The 15,544-nt window shown below is 33.9% G+C and overlaps 1 protein-coding gene across 8 annotated transcripts in view; it reads left to right on the forward strand.

The window, feature by feature from the left end:
• LOC117122583 (ubiquitin carboxyl-terminal hydrolase 17-like protein 6) overlaps window positions 1–14,348 on the forward strand; it is a 36,238-nt gene extending 21,890 nt beyond the window's left edge. For 5 of the 8 annotated variants that reach the window (XM_033268204.1, XM_033268203.1, XM_033268209.1 and 2 more), the window contains 4 exons: window positions 5,605–5,661; window positions 5,816–5,872; window positions 6,021–6,077; window positions 13,740–14,348. In XM_033268204.1, the coding sequence (XP_033124095.1) occupies window positions 5,605–5,661; window positions 5,816–5,872; window positions 6,021–6,077; window positions 13,740–14,218 (650 nt within the window). In that variant the 3' untranslated portion in view covers window positions 14,219–14,348. Of the gene's footprint in view, window positions 1–5,604; window positions 5,662–5,815; window positions 5,873–6,020; window positions 6,078–8,679; window positions 9,054–13,739 lie in introns of those variants that run through there. The other 3 variants (XM_033268206.1, XM_033268205.1, XM_033268207.1) reach the window with 3 other exon arrangements.
• Window positions 14,349–15,544: the final 1,196 nt, after the last annotated feature.

Consider the following 15,544-nt stretch of genomic DNA (forward strand, 5'->3'; position numbering starts at 1 on the left):
GGATTAGAATAAACAGCCTAAACAAGTAAACAGGAAGGCCAAAACTAAACTTTAAAGGTTTGACCCAAAATATCCCAAAAGTATATATCTCGATTTTTGGAAAATTCACACCTCAGTTAGGACGCTTAGCCCACATGATGCCCCTAAAGTTTCATTGTGGGCAAATAAAATATATTAGCTCTAGACTACATTTTGTGCCTAGGTATTGATAGTTTGACTGAGTTTCCAGGAAATCTGCTGATAGATTCTATGAAACTGGCACCACAGTATAGTGAAAATCAGGGGCCCTGTGACCATTTTTCTGGGATTAAGGTTTCACTGCTGATTTAGCATCACTATGGTATAAATAAGAAATTGAGCGAGGGAGAACCTCCAGAAAAAAGGGCGGAACATATTATGATATTGACTCATAACTTCACTTATATCCAATGAAAAAGGGCAAATCTGGTGTCTAACTATATGTTCATAGGGTCACTGAAGCCAATGAGACAGGTTTCGAAAGCGTAAAATAGCAGCCATATTGAAACTCGAGATGGCCGCCTTAAATGGTCAAAAAAATAATATTTTAGTATAATTCCACATATCCTCTAAGGAAAATGGTAAATTTGGATCTAATCATATGATTTTGGGCTCTCTGAATGCAATAAATATAGTTTCAAAAAGCTAGGATGGTAGTCATTTTGAAATTCAAGATGGCCGCCATCCTCAAAAATTGAATATTTTAGTTTGTAATTCTACTTCTCTGTTGAAAATTGCTAAATTTGGTGTTTAAGCATATGTTATTGGGCTCTTCGAGTCCAGTATACATGTTTTCATATATCTAGGATGGCAGCTATTTTGGAATTCAAATGGCCGCCATAAAAAACCATCGAAAATTGAATTTTTTGGCATGTAACTCCACTTCTATTTGGTGAAAAACGTTAAATTTGGTGTCAAATTATATGGTTTTGTGTCAACTGAGTTCAATAAACATGATTTGAAAAAGCTATGATGGCAGCCATTTTGAAATTCAAGATGGCTGCCATGAAAATTGTCAAAAATCAATATATAGAGAGACACAACATGATGGTCACTGAAGCCAAAAAAAATCAATATTTTGTTAATTGCTTAATTTTTTTGTAGCCGAAATGGCAACAATTTTGTGTCTAATCACATGTTGTGTCTCTCTATATATAACCATAACCATATAATTTGACACCAAATATTTCCCACTAGTCCGGATATCATCGAGAGATATCAGCAGTTGTCTGTCAGAGATGAGATTTTAGCCAAATCTCATGAAAATTTCAAATTGCTCTAACTCATCAGAAAATGCTGGCGCGGAGCCAAAAATTTCACTGTGGGGTTATCTCAGGTAGAACCCAACATGCAAAATATTGGGCGATTTGAAGGGGGTCGGGCAAAAAATGTGTTGGTTTCATATGGAATGACTTAATTTATTCATCCAATTACTCAATAATTAATTTAAACAAGATTTATATATACATGATCATCAAAATTAACAACTTTACATAAAAATCCCAACAAACGTAAAGAAAAAAAGGGAAAGGAAACACACCCAAACAACCCACAAAAATAAAAAAAGCAGATTTAAGACAACAACAAAGGAACTTAGTTTAAACATACATAAGTCGGAAGTTCACAGTAACGACACCACCAAAAACACATACAAAAGATCAAAGCTTTACCTAAATACTACTGCACTGAAATTTTACTTATTAATCAAAATGTTTACCTATACTTATGGAGAATTTTACTAATAGTAAGTACCGGAGAATTTCTAAAATGGGTAGTCCTGCCAAATGGGATATCAAGGGGGGTTTATTTAGGGAAATAGATCTAACCTCTCTTGTAACAATGCGGTAATTGGGAAGGATATACCTATAGATATCAGATTGTAAAATCTTCTCCCCAAAGTTGAGGATAAGGGCTTCTCTCCTAACATAGAGAGTGGTGAGATTTGTGCATTGAAGTGCAGCCTCATACGTCGAAAAAGCGGGGTCTACTATAATCAGTGGCGGACTGTAGGGTAAATTGCAGGGTATGCTATGTATTGGCATATCTAGGATGTGCGAGGGTTGCACATGCCCCTCCCCCTGATAAAAATACTCCATCCACCGCCCACAAATCATGCTCAAGTAGTTAATAATCACCTCAAATCACCATATTATTTTGCGAATTAGCCCCCTCATCTAATCACCGATCCCCACTTTACCTTCCCACCACATCAGCTCCCATCCATTTCAAGACCCCTACGCCACTGATGCTAGGGCCTGCTAGTAGGAAAAGTTTGTAAGCCTACTACTATACAGGATCAGATTGCGCTATAGCCAAAATACAAATGAATGTTATTTTTATACTGGCATGGTTGTAGTATCTTCTTTTCAAAATAATTCCTATTCCTCTATTTTAACATATTTCAATTCAAATAATAATAATTAAAAGTTTCTTCTATACCAGTTATATGCATGCAAATTTATAACTTTAATCATTGAGATTAGGCATATAAATAGAATACCCGATCGGTAGTGAAGGTCCTGATTTGCGAGAAGAAGAGCATGCGCACATCCTCTGGAAGCAGTGCTTCCATTCCAGTGTTAAATTGGCTATTCTGATGCAACCACACAGTTGTCACAATAGCAAATTTAAGTTTTGTAGGGTATGCTCTGACTTCCATTGACTCACTGAATACGTGATTGGTTGATATTGAAAACCAGCCATGCGGAAATTCTAAGCTTATGTTTAACATCTGAATTATCTATTATTATCATATAGGATTATGTAAAAAGAAATGCTGAAACTTTGATATATTTGCATAGCAACACTCTTTTTATTGTCCATAGCAACGAAGCAAAATCAGCAGAATTGCAGCAGCTAGTACATTTGTCATTGACCAAGGAAAAATCATGAGACACAATATATTTATATAATAAACATCTCTTATTGAACAAAATTAACACATTGATGTATAAAATACAAGGTCATCACCATAGCAACTGTTGCTATGCAAATTTAAATTTACTGTTTTTTCATAAAATAAGTATATAATGAAGACGTAAAGTATAGTAATAAATTTAGTATAGGATTTATGAAAAAATGTTTATTAAATATTTAAGATAACACAATTTAGTATGAAAGCAAGGTCATCTACTGTTGCTAATTAAAATATCCTATTTTTTTGTAAATTATTAAAATGAAAACCTGAAACTTATTGATATAATTAAAGTTTTTGTGAGAGATGTTTAGTAAATATTAATATTGTAAGATAACATAAATGAAAGATAACATCTTAATGTGAATACAATATGGATTGTTATCGCCATAGCAATGAATAAAAATCACTAGAATTGCTGTTAATTTGGCTTTACTTTTTTTTTTAAAAAACACACAGTCTTTGTTGATAAAAGTTGTACATAATGGTGTTAAAAATAGGTAATCACAATAGCAACCATTGCTAGCAAACTTAATGAAAACTTTAAGTGTAATGAAAAATGTTTATTAAATGTTAATTAATATTTATTTCATTTCATCAGACCAACAGTGAATCACCACCACTAAAATATATAAAATTTAAATATCATAGAACATTAATGAATAATAAATTTCAAATATAATTTCATATATTGCATCACAATATGGTTTTTAATTTCCATATAAAATCAGTTGGGATATTTATGTAATGATGTATAGAACAAAACGTCATTTCCATAACAACCATTTCTATGCACATTTTAATGTATAATGAAAAATCAATAATGTTATTAATATCATAGGATAAAATTCAGTTATAATACATCTCAAATAATTCCACATACATTTATGATTAGAAAAATTATGAAACAGTAGTGTAGAAAAATACAGTGTCTTCACTATGGTAACAATCACTATATAGACTGAGACTAGCCATTGGTTTAGGTACTAGATTTGATCAACATATCTTCCCAAATTTCATTCATTTTGCATCAAGCCATCTGTTTTTACTTTATATGAAGCATTGTGCAATGGTTTTCTTTTCTTGACTTAAAGTATCTTTATACATTCTGTATAACATACTGTATATTTTATAATATACACACATATCTCCCCAAATCTCTTATTTTGTCCATATCTTGTTGGAAACTCCACTTCGATACCTATGTCTTAGTTATAGCCCATTCCACCATCAGATTTTTCTCTAATTCTAGTAGTAAATCTGTCACCTGCCACTACTCGTAGGAATCTAACATTGTTGTATTGCAACTCTAAAGATTCCAATTATGATCTGTGTGAATTCTCCTGCCCAACATTGGTCCGAATCTGCAGTTAAAATTTAAAATATCGTTCATCGGCAGAACTCATCCTAGTTTTATAAACTATCACAGATGGTCATTGATTTGAAGAATCCGCTGATAGACACTGTATATAGCTGATATAGTGGTTCCAAACTTTTTAATGAACTCCCCCTTGAAATTATATCGGCCCCTTCCAGGAAAATTTTCTCTTTTAAGGTCAAGAAATATCTTTTATCTAAATATGCTTAAATCAAATCAAAATCAAGGTTTATTTTTCTAATACCATTATTATAATATTGATAAATGTTTGCCTAATCATTTCTCCAATTCCCCCCTCTGCTTTCTGTTGTATCCGTGTTTTGTATTTGTTTCGTTTATGTATTTTTTTTTTTCAAAGAAATATATGCTTTCGTTATTATATGGGTCGCTCGTTACAAGTGCCACCTGATGAATGGTTTTTCCTTTCATCATTTGGCGTATACTTTTTGAGCAGTGTCCTCTTTCACACAAGTCTTCTTTTTTTTTTTTATGAAATCCGACTGTTCAATATTTACCTTTTGATATTATATTGTATTGTGTGAAGAAATAAATGTTTACTTGAATTGAATTGAATTGAATTGAACTGTTAAACCATAATGAATTATGTGGAAATGTGACAGATACAGAATCAACCATAGCCGAAAAGTAACTGCATCCACATAAAATGGGGGCATTTGTGTGCATGCTTGTATTACTTCTCGTAACATGTCCTGCCAAAAATTTCAGAAGTTGGGAAAGCTTGTTTCCTGCCATCTAGAAACCGAAATTTTCCCGGGGGTAACCCGGACCGCCTTCTCTTTGGGGTTCATTGATTCATGGAATCGTTTTCAGTAGGGAAAAACCATTATGAAGAACTTAAAAGTAATTGAAAGACACCTCAGAATTCGGGAAAGCTCATTTCCCCCATTCAGGAAACAAAAAAAAAAAAATGCTTTTTTAACAGCGGTACGTCAATGGTGCATCCACAGTAAACTATAACAATCAAATCAATAAAACCAACAAAATCAAACAACACAAAAAAGATGGTATGATTAGGGAGAACTGGAAATAATCTCCCTATTCAGACTTCATACAAGTATAACACAATGTGTAAATACAGGGTAGCCATTCTCTGAACATGAATTAACTTAGCTAAATAGTTTATCTACATAAATAAACCACATAAATCATTATATTGAGCTGCATATATGCAATAAATAAAACATTATATAGTACTAACTTACTTTATGATACAGTTAATTAATCATATAAAGTGCCTCTGTTATTATTGTATATTGAATCCATTATTTTACAGAGGATTTGACAACTGCACCCACTACGGACAAGACAACAGTCACAACCACACCATCAGGTGAGGCTTGTTTAACTATTGGAAAACTTGTATTATGAAGAACATGTTGTTTATGATATTGATATAATTATGCCATCAGGAAACTTGTATTTCAGAACAAAATGATGCTTATGATATAAATATTCCACCAGTTTATCAATTCATTATTTTACAGAGGATTTGACAACTGTACCCACTACGGACAAGACAACAGTCGCAACCACACAATCAGGTGAGGCTTGTTGAACTATTGGAAAACTAGTATTATAAAGAACATGTTGTTTATGATATAATTATGCCATCAGGAAACTTGTATTTAAGAACAAAATGATGCTTATGATATAAATATTCCACCAGTTTATCGATTCATTATTTTACAGAGGATTTGACAACTGTACCCACTACGGACAAGACAACAGTCACAACCACACAATCAGGTGAGGCTTGTTTAACTATTGGAAAACTAGTATTATAAAGAACATGTTGTTTTTGATATAATTATGCCATCAGGAAAAATGATGCTTATGATATAAATATTCAAAAAAGAACACGTATGCAAATATGTATGTATGTATGTATGTTACTGTACATAACAAGAATGAGAAAGTTTACCTGACCGTTTTTGAGAGTTGGAAAACCTTGAATTTTGAAGGATTTTTAAGTCCTCAAGTCATTAATAGACACGTAGCTCAAAATAAGGAAAGCTCATTTCCCGCCATCTAGAAATCAAAATTCTCCCAGGGAGGATCCCTGAGCCCCTCCCCCTCCTTTTTGGGAAAAATTTTGGCCGCCACCCCTAAATTTGAACCCATTCATATTCCAATTCTTCTTATTAGTGCCCCCCCCCCCTCTCCCACACACTGTGAAAAATGTTCTCTAGACTTCTTAGGGGTTTCAAAGGCTTATTTAATCAATTTTAGCGGAGGTGGAGCAGCTCTGGCTGGGGCCACACTTGCCTATACAGCTACTTGCTGAGATATTTAGTAAGAAAAAAAAAAAAATGTATAAGCAAATCTAATAATATTTTACGTGAGACAATTAATAACAACAATTATGTGAATTTCATCTGTGCTATGGAGTTATAAAAGTTGCATAGCACTTATAAAGTTGTTTCTTGATTTTGTGTTTTTAAATAGTGCTCTTCTATAATACATAATTTAAATACAAAAATATTCATAAACCTATAACAATGATGATTTCAATCATCTTTAAGCATCCCTTATACCTGTACTTAAATTCCATGAATAAAATAGGAAATTTAAATTTGCATGGCAACAGTTGCTATGGTGATGACCTTGTATTTTATACGTCAATGTGTTAACTTTGTCCAATAAGAGATGTTTATTTATATAAAAATATTGTATCTCATGATTTCTGCTTGGTCAATGACAAATGTACAGCAATTCTGCTGATTTTGCTATGGATGATAAAAATAGTGTTGCTATGCAATTATATCAAGGGTTTTTTTTACATAATTCTATTCTATAATAATAATAGATAATTCAGATGTTAAAAATATTCTTAAAACCTATGTAAATGAAGATTATAATCACCTTAAAGCTTTCTGTATACTTAAATTTCATGAATAAAATAGAAAATTTAATTTACATAGCAACGGTTGCTATGGTGATTGAAATTACAGTTTTTCTTAATGCAAGATTCATTTTCGATGATTAACGAATATTTTGAGTAAGTTTTACCAATTGTTGATAATTATTATTCGAGTAATGTTAATTTTTGTATAATTTAGCTAAAACTATAATTTAAAGCGGAAAATTGGTGGCCATTTTGAATGCGTAATTTGGAGGTGTTCCCCCAAAGGGATTTTGGGTAATTTTGAGTTCTGAACCTCTCAAGACCTATATTTCCAGAAAATATCAAAATCAGCCAGTAGTACTTCCATTGCCACCTCCACCCCAAAATAGCCTCTAATCTGCTCGCCTATTATTTGCGGAAATTTAAGCGTGGGTCGATTTTTTAGGTTACATAACTTATGAAGACTCTGGTGCCATGTTGAAAGGTTATTATTTTTTAATCCTTACGAGTTTTCATAGAATTACGTTTTAGCTGATGGAATACATCTCTGCACAGAATTATGCATTTTTCTCCATTCTGCATTGGCACCATGGATATAAATTTCATGTCTAATGTCAATTTGTTGATGAACTTTTTGTGTTAACCGAAGATCATCGGCAATTAATTTCCAAATTTTTTTAACTGGGAACTAATTTGTATAGGCACTGTTTAAAACCTCCATAAAACCGTTCAGTTTTTCTTGACTTGATTTAGTGATTTAGGTTTAAGGGCACTATTCCAATCAAAAGTAGTAATCCATGAACCAAAGAGCCTTACTGTTGAGTCCCTGTATAGTCTAACTTGAATATGCTTATTTACTTGAAGGTAATTGGTGACAAGGATCAATGATGATACACTTGTGATTGCTTCGTCCTAGGGGGGTGGGGGGAAAGTTGTTTAGGTTTCTTATGAAGTTTAGAATGGTTAATGAAAAAAATTTATCAAGGAGTGAATCATCACAGGTTGAAAAATCAACAACCTGCTCCATGCACAATTGATCTGCAAACCCAACATGCAAGTCATTACAATTGCCATTAATTCTACTACTGGAATAAACAGCAAAGCTGAAAGGGGACATCTTTCACATTTCATACAAAAACTCTCGGATATCCGTCCTAATTCACTTTCGCACCTAACTTCTAATTCTCAAATTTTTTACCTCAGTGTTCTTGCCACAGTCACAAAATGTAATTATATAACATGTTTACATGATTCAACCACTCACAAAGTAAGTTTTCCCAACCAAAAGAAATGCCTTTATAATAATACAGCACTTGCTATCATCTATCACGACGAACTGCTGCTATTTTGCAATCAATAAAATTGCCATATTGTTTGGTTTTTTTTTTGTTGAATTCAGAAATTTTAAAAACCATAGAGGGCAGTGTTATAATTAGGGTTAGTTTTTTTTCCTATGAAACATCCGACAACAAAATCATACGTACTGTCTTTTTTTTTTTCCAGGAGCATCTTGTTTAACGTTCAACTTTTGTAATGTTCATCAAACTGCTGTTTGTGGTAGTTTTTCTGCTGGAATACTGTATGCCATTAAATATTTGTATATCTGTATTTGGAGAATATTGGATTTTGTTTGTAATTTTAAGCCTGTAAATTTCACGAGAACCCATGTAATAATCAAACACTGTCACACAATGTCTAATAACTCAACTGAAATGACATATGAATGCCAATAAATAAGTTTCCATAACTTTTATTTACATAAAACTGTGTATAAATAAACACTGGTGAAATGTCAATATACAAACACAATGTGATCAAACTACTTGTTTATTTTTTTTCATATGAGACTTGCTAGTTACATATATATCGTATATTTAAATTATAAAAGTATTGAAAATATGCAACATTTTATAAAAAATATTATAGTAATTACGGTACAGCAGCAACAGCAACAATAGAATTATGATAAAAATAAGTCTAAAATTTCAATGTTTTGAAAGTTTAAAAAGTTCTTACAATGGATAGAGTTCTGTGGAGATCTGGGTCCAAAAATTGAAAAACACTGCGTCGCTGAATCGCCGATACCACATAAATTTAGCGAGGTAATCGGCAATCATGTTCCTGTTTGTTGGGCCATGCATTGCTTTCATTTTACTTTTTGCCCTCTTCCACATGGATTCCACATGATTGGTAGTAACTCCAGTCTGGGGATCCACATAGTGTCTTATATGGTTCACTGTCCCATGCATGTACACACGGTTTTGTAGTTGCACCGGGCCACGGGACAGACCCATTGCAGACCCATTGCAGACCCATTGTGTAAATATTGGTATCAACGTTGCTGCCTCTCTTTGTGGCACTGGCACCAAAAGTTCATGTTTAGTATCGGGTTGATATGTGCCAAATATCCATAGTTCAGGAACCAAACATCCAGCATAGTTTTTACGTTTGGCAAATACCGATTCGTCTACCTCAACAAGAATTCCTGGGCCACCAAGTTGTTGTAGGTGGTTTATTAGATGTCTGTCACTGCAACGTCCCTGCATAATTGCTTCCAATCCACGACTGTATGATCAGTTCCAATCTTAAGTTCCTCTTTAATATTTTCTTGTGATGTCGGTCCTCTTGTTCTTCCACAACTCGTTGACCACATGTATGTCAGCCCCAAAATCTGCCACAGTTCAAGTTGACTCTAGGCAAAAAAGCTTCCTTTTCTGATATTGTTTTGCAGCATCCCTCGTTGGGGTACCTATAGGTTATCTGATCCACCAACAGGACGTATGCCTTTTCTTCACATTGAACATTGCATCTCGGGCAGTCCATATTTGTTGCCAACAAGCCATACCTACGACACCAGTCTATCAAAGCATTTCTATCTTGCCTGAATCTTAGCTCAATTTGTATGAGAGTGATTGATTCGAGATGGGCCTTATGAGTGTATACATACATAAAATTTTAAAACTAGAAATTGCAAGTGAAGTCCTGCGAAGTACAACTGCATATAAATGTTCTTCAAGTGAAAATAATGAATAATAAAAATATAACAAATAATATGAGACACGACCCATTGTCTATATTAGAACACTTCTCATTGGGTGACAAAGTCGTAATTTTTCATTTTTGTCAAAAAGTGTCTAGGCCTATAGTGGTGAATTATGGTTTAGGTTTTTTTTAATAAAGTTTCAAAAATTTCTATGTATGTGGAAAATGTAGTTGATTACCAAAGGTTACAATTTTTATTTTCAAGACTGCATGGTCTAGGAAGTGTACATTTTTTTATGGGCAAGTTTCCAAGGGCGGGTTTTCTAGGGGCGAGTTGACTGCCAAAGAGTATTGCCAAATTGCGAGCCAGCGTGTTATTTGATCACAAGTGTGAGACATCACAAGTGTGAGCCGGCGAGCCATGACGTCACAACAATAGATACGAGACGTTAACGAGTTGTGCGAAGTATCGGCTGAGATTTGTGGAGTACAATTCAAAAAACAACTATAGGTCTAATAATGAATTATTGTAATGTTAAATAGACAGTGTTAGCTATCAAGGAGCGATGTTGTTATTCATTGGGACCTTCGTCCCTTCAAGGCTAGGCCTATACCATCCTAGCTAGTCTAGGCCTCGAGTAGGACTTTTTATTTGGTGAGATCATTTAGTATGAGGAGTTTTCAAGTTTTCAATTTGAGTCAACTCGGCACCAAGTCAACTTGGCCACAGTTTCACGGCCCCCTAGTATAATACATTTTTAATTATTGTTTTAAAATGTAATAATTAGCATGTTGACATAAATAAGTTTAACTGGGCTCGTAAATACTATAGGCCTCAAAATACTGTGCCGCGACTTGGGCCGAGTTGACATTTATACCGCCCATGGTTATAGTAAAAACGCTGAATAGTAATACTCAAGCGTCTCGAGCTGACATAGAAACATAGTAAAAACGAGCGTTGGTACCATGTATGCCAGTCTACAACAAGCGTCGCCTAAATGTAATAATTAGCAAGTTTAACTTGGTTCGTAAATAATATTGACCTCAAAATATTGTGGTTGAGACATGGGCCGATTAAACGTAGAAATAGGAAACATAGAAATATAGTAAATTGTGGAATATGGAAAATTGTGATTCCTAGATGGCGGGAAATGAGCTTTTTCGACATTTGAATTGTGTTTTAATGACTTTTATGTTCTTCAAAATGAAAAAAAAAATAATCAGCTCTCCGGTCCTGAAAAGGTAGGTCTAGAATTCTTTTTTTCCTCTTTTTTGGCCCAAGGGAGTGGTCAGGACCGATGACCCCCCTCCCCCAGATCCACTAATGTGAATTGCGAGAAAAGGTAACACGGTCTGGGACTGGATAAATATTCTCTTTCCCATCCTTCTCCTCCTTCTTCCCTCTTTCTTTTCTTGCATTTCTTTCCGATCATACAAAAATCTCCAGACATATATTTTTTGCTAAAAAGTTGGGGGGTTCCCCCTTGCCCCCGGTTCCGCTGGCCATGTTATTCCTTCATAGTCCTGTCGCAAAATCAGACATGAAAAATTCATCGGCATTTATTTTTTGTGGGAACACAGAAAATCAAATTTCAGACTTATTTTACATTTTTTTTTTTAGCCATAAAAACGGCCGACATGATATTTTCCGTTGCTATTATTGACACTTGTGAAGTATAATATATCATAGGAATTATTTCAAATTAGTTAAAAAACTGATTCAGACCGAGATTTTGACACTTAAACAAACATATCTCAGGCCTACTCAAGAACCACAATGTGCGAGATGCGAAGTACAAATCCACTAGAGAGGGCGCACTTTATTGACTATATAAGTATATATAAAGGCGAGAGTATTCCAGCGGATGCAATCTACAACCTCTGAATTTGCCTAGTAACGAAGAATTCGTCGAGAAAATGGTAATATTCTATGAGAAATAGTCTGTATTTTCATTTTTTTTATTCTGTTGCGTAAAACTAAAATTCATGCCAATATTTTTCCATGATTTATAATAATTAGAGTAATGCATATGCATCTTTTCTAAAAAAAAGTCTGTTTTTAGTGAAATTTTGCTGGGAATGGGGCTTTAAGCAAAAAAAAAAGGGATTTCAGACGAATTTATTCTGATTTCTTGTTTGATAAATGTGGCCCCTAATATGAATACAGTGTCAGGAACCCAAAAATATGTAACAAAACGTAATTTGATAATGATGATCTCTGACAATAACAAGAGGTTATCCGCTCGTGAAGCGGATCACCAACTAGATTTGAACTCGTCACTGAGGACGAGTTCCGTGTAATTTTAAGCATTTGAAAAGATTTATACTTGCGTACGCAGATGTCTTGACGCCTGTGCGCATGTTAATGGCACAAAAAGTTTACTCCTGATATTATGAATACAGTGTCCGAAACAAAATAGCCTAAAACATGATCTAATGTAGTCAAAAAGTGATTTTGAGCATTTTGAAATTTTGATGCACGCATCATAGCGCGCACGCGAAATATTTCAGTAAGTGATATTCAACCTTAAACTTAAGTTTATGCGCACTAAATATCATTGAGAAATGACAATTGGTTAGGATGATTTTTGCACGTAGATGACGTCACGCATGACTGAGCACATTGAAAACCTTATTGTGACTATTCCAGGGGCGGATGGCTATAACACGGTCTTAACTGGTAGTCTTAACTTCTCGAATAAAGCCAGCTTTATCACTTAGACGGCCTTACTAAAGTCATTCCTCTAAGACCATTGCTATAAAACAGTCTTCCCTAAGACCGCTTTAAGTATTGAAATGCAAACAAGCACTCCCTGGTAACGTAAGATTGGGGGCGACTTCATGTGTGCTCGAGGCACACAAATGTATAGAAATGAATGTAAACAAACGTAGACCTATTTTCACAGACGCTAAGAAGCGTGCGCCATATTCATCGTTCGATTCTCCGACTTTGACGATCTAGGCCTAGGTCTTGCCATTGTAAATTTGCAAAATCCCAATTGAGCTCAAATTTACCAGGAATGATCCTTAGGACCTTCTAAACATGAAAAAAATACTCTTCACCTCATAGGTTAAAGGTTCAAAATGTTACTAATGGCAAACAATTGAACCGAAGTCAATCAAATTTGATCATTAAGAACCAGTGACACCTCCTACACCCCAGTCTACAGGGGTTACATAGTGGTCAAATTTTCAAAATAGCCCAATTCAGCTCAAATTTACCAGGAATGACGCTTATGGACTTTCAAAACATGAAAAAAAATACTCTTTGCCTATAGGTCAAAAGTCACAAGGGTCATTATGGTGAAAATTATCAAATATTGCTAGTGCAACCAACGATTGGACCAAGGTCACAGTGGTCATCTTAGGGTCAAATCCTGAAAAATGGCTGAGTCCATGTCCTATTGAACATAATATCTCTAGTTTTTTGTTGTATCTGTGTTGCTCTTTTTATATTATTTTGTATGTGTCTTTTCATTGTATGCAGCCTAATTAGTCTAAATATATGCATGAAAATTGTTACATTAATTGGTTGGTATGCTGAATTTTTCACTTTACTGCAATTGTATTTTTCCCTCCAGAAATATTGAGAGTTGGCTGTTTAATACTGGCGATATTCACAATTACACGATTGATGTATGTATACCAGGAAACATTAACAATGGAATTCATGGTCATTACCACAGCTGCTTTATTCTCACTACATAGAGAGGAAATAGAAATAGAAATAAAATTTGTTTTTATAATTCTTATATTATGGATTTCATGTTCTTCTTGCTTTAGATATGTTATTTATGCTGATTTTCCATTTCATTTTTGTTTTAGGATATTCATAGAATATTATATATTGTGTAACATTATTGTATGTATTATTGCTGCTGGTTTTTGTATATTAAATTTGTTAACAAGTGAAATTGCAAAATACATTTGTTATTTTGCCATTGCCATAATATCTTTGGTTTTTATATATTTTTTCAGTTTTATTAAAATTAATGTTTTTGATATTTATATTTTTCTAGTATTTTTTGCATATACAGCACTGTATTTATGTTCTTTTTAATAGAATCCTTATAATAATAATATGTGGCAAAGACAAGCCAAACCAGTCACTCGTCGCAAAAATCGATTTTGAGTTATTAATACAGTTTTAGAGAGTAAAATAATAGCTATAAAATGGTAAAAAAAATCATTCAAATCGGACATTTCCTTATTAAGTTACAAGCGTTTAACCACACAGCTGTTTAAAGAACAATATATGAGAAATTAACCGTCACAGTTTATGATTTCAGGCATTTCTCATGCAGAAACTACCTTTAAAAGTATTGTTTTAACATTGAAAATGGGGGAAATAACAGCATAGAATGATGTGTAGATATATAAAGGTTAGTTTAATGCAATAAAATAGATTTTTTTAAATTTGACATTCCAGCATGTTTTGGCCATTTTCTCTAAAACAGGATTTGCGACGAGTGACTAGTTTGGCTTGTCTTTGCCACATATGTTATATTTATAAAGTGCTTCACATTACTAGACGCCTGTGGAACCTACCAGGTACCCATTTATACTCCTGAGTGGAGAGAAGCAATGTAGAAAAAGTGCCTTGCCCAAGTACACAAGGGAGAGTATTGAAACCCCGACCTCGAGGTTGGGAAACCGAACCGTTCCCACTGCTCCAAACCACTTTAAGTAATAGACATTTGTTATATTACCTGCTTTTGAGCAGGCCCTTTTGAAGGAGGACTAACATGTAAAGGAATCAGTTGGCTTCCTTGTACAGTACTGTAATACACCACTTAAAAGTACTACCCTAATAATAATTTTAAGTATGTGGTGTTACATGGTTTTACACAATAGGTTGCTATAATATATCATGTTTATAAATTTAGAAATCAAAATTTTTTATAAAATGTATTTGTTCTACTATTACTATTATTGCCTCAATATTTTGGTTGTGATACATCATTTCAATTTCAGTCTTGTTTAAATTAAGGTATTCTTAACTATTGTTTAGGGGCGGATCCAGCAGGGGGAAAAATGGGCTCTCTCCCACACCCTACGCAGAGGCGGCGCCACCAGGCCCACTTCCGAGAAGAAAGTGAATTTTAAATGCCCATGTTGCATAATTTATTATCATATAAGACAGATAGATGCCTAATAACCATACTTAAGGAATATTTATTGTTTGATTATATATGCTGTTGAGAAGGTTCAGCCTATTCTAGTTCCTATCAGTCTCCTTTCTTCTGTAAAGCACTTATGTAATTTACACTTTATAAATCCAGGATATTGAGTAGCGAATATACTGACAGTTTCCAAAATGGTATATCCTGTTTAAAGAGGCGTTTGCCATAGAAAAAATAAACCCATTGCTTAACAATCGAGTGCG

The sequence above is a fragment of the Anneissia japonica genome, unplaced genomic scaffold (assembly GCF_011630105.1).
Source record: "Anneissia japonica isolate Jap-2015-1 unplaced genomic scaffold, ASM1163010v1 scaffold1889_len2455224_cov183, whole genome shotgun sequence".
Taxonomy (NCBI): domain Eukaryota; kingdom Metazoa; phylum Echinodermata; class Crinoidea; order Comatulida; family Comatulidae; genus Anneissia; species Anneissia japonica.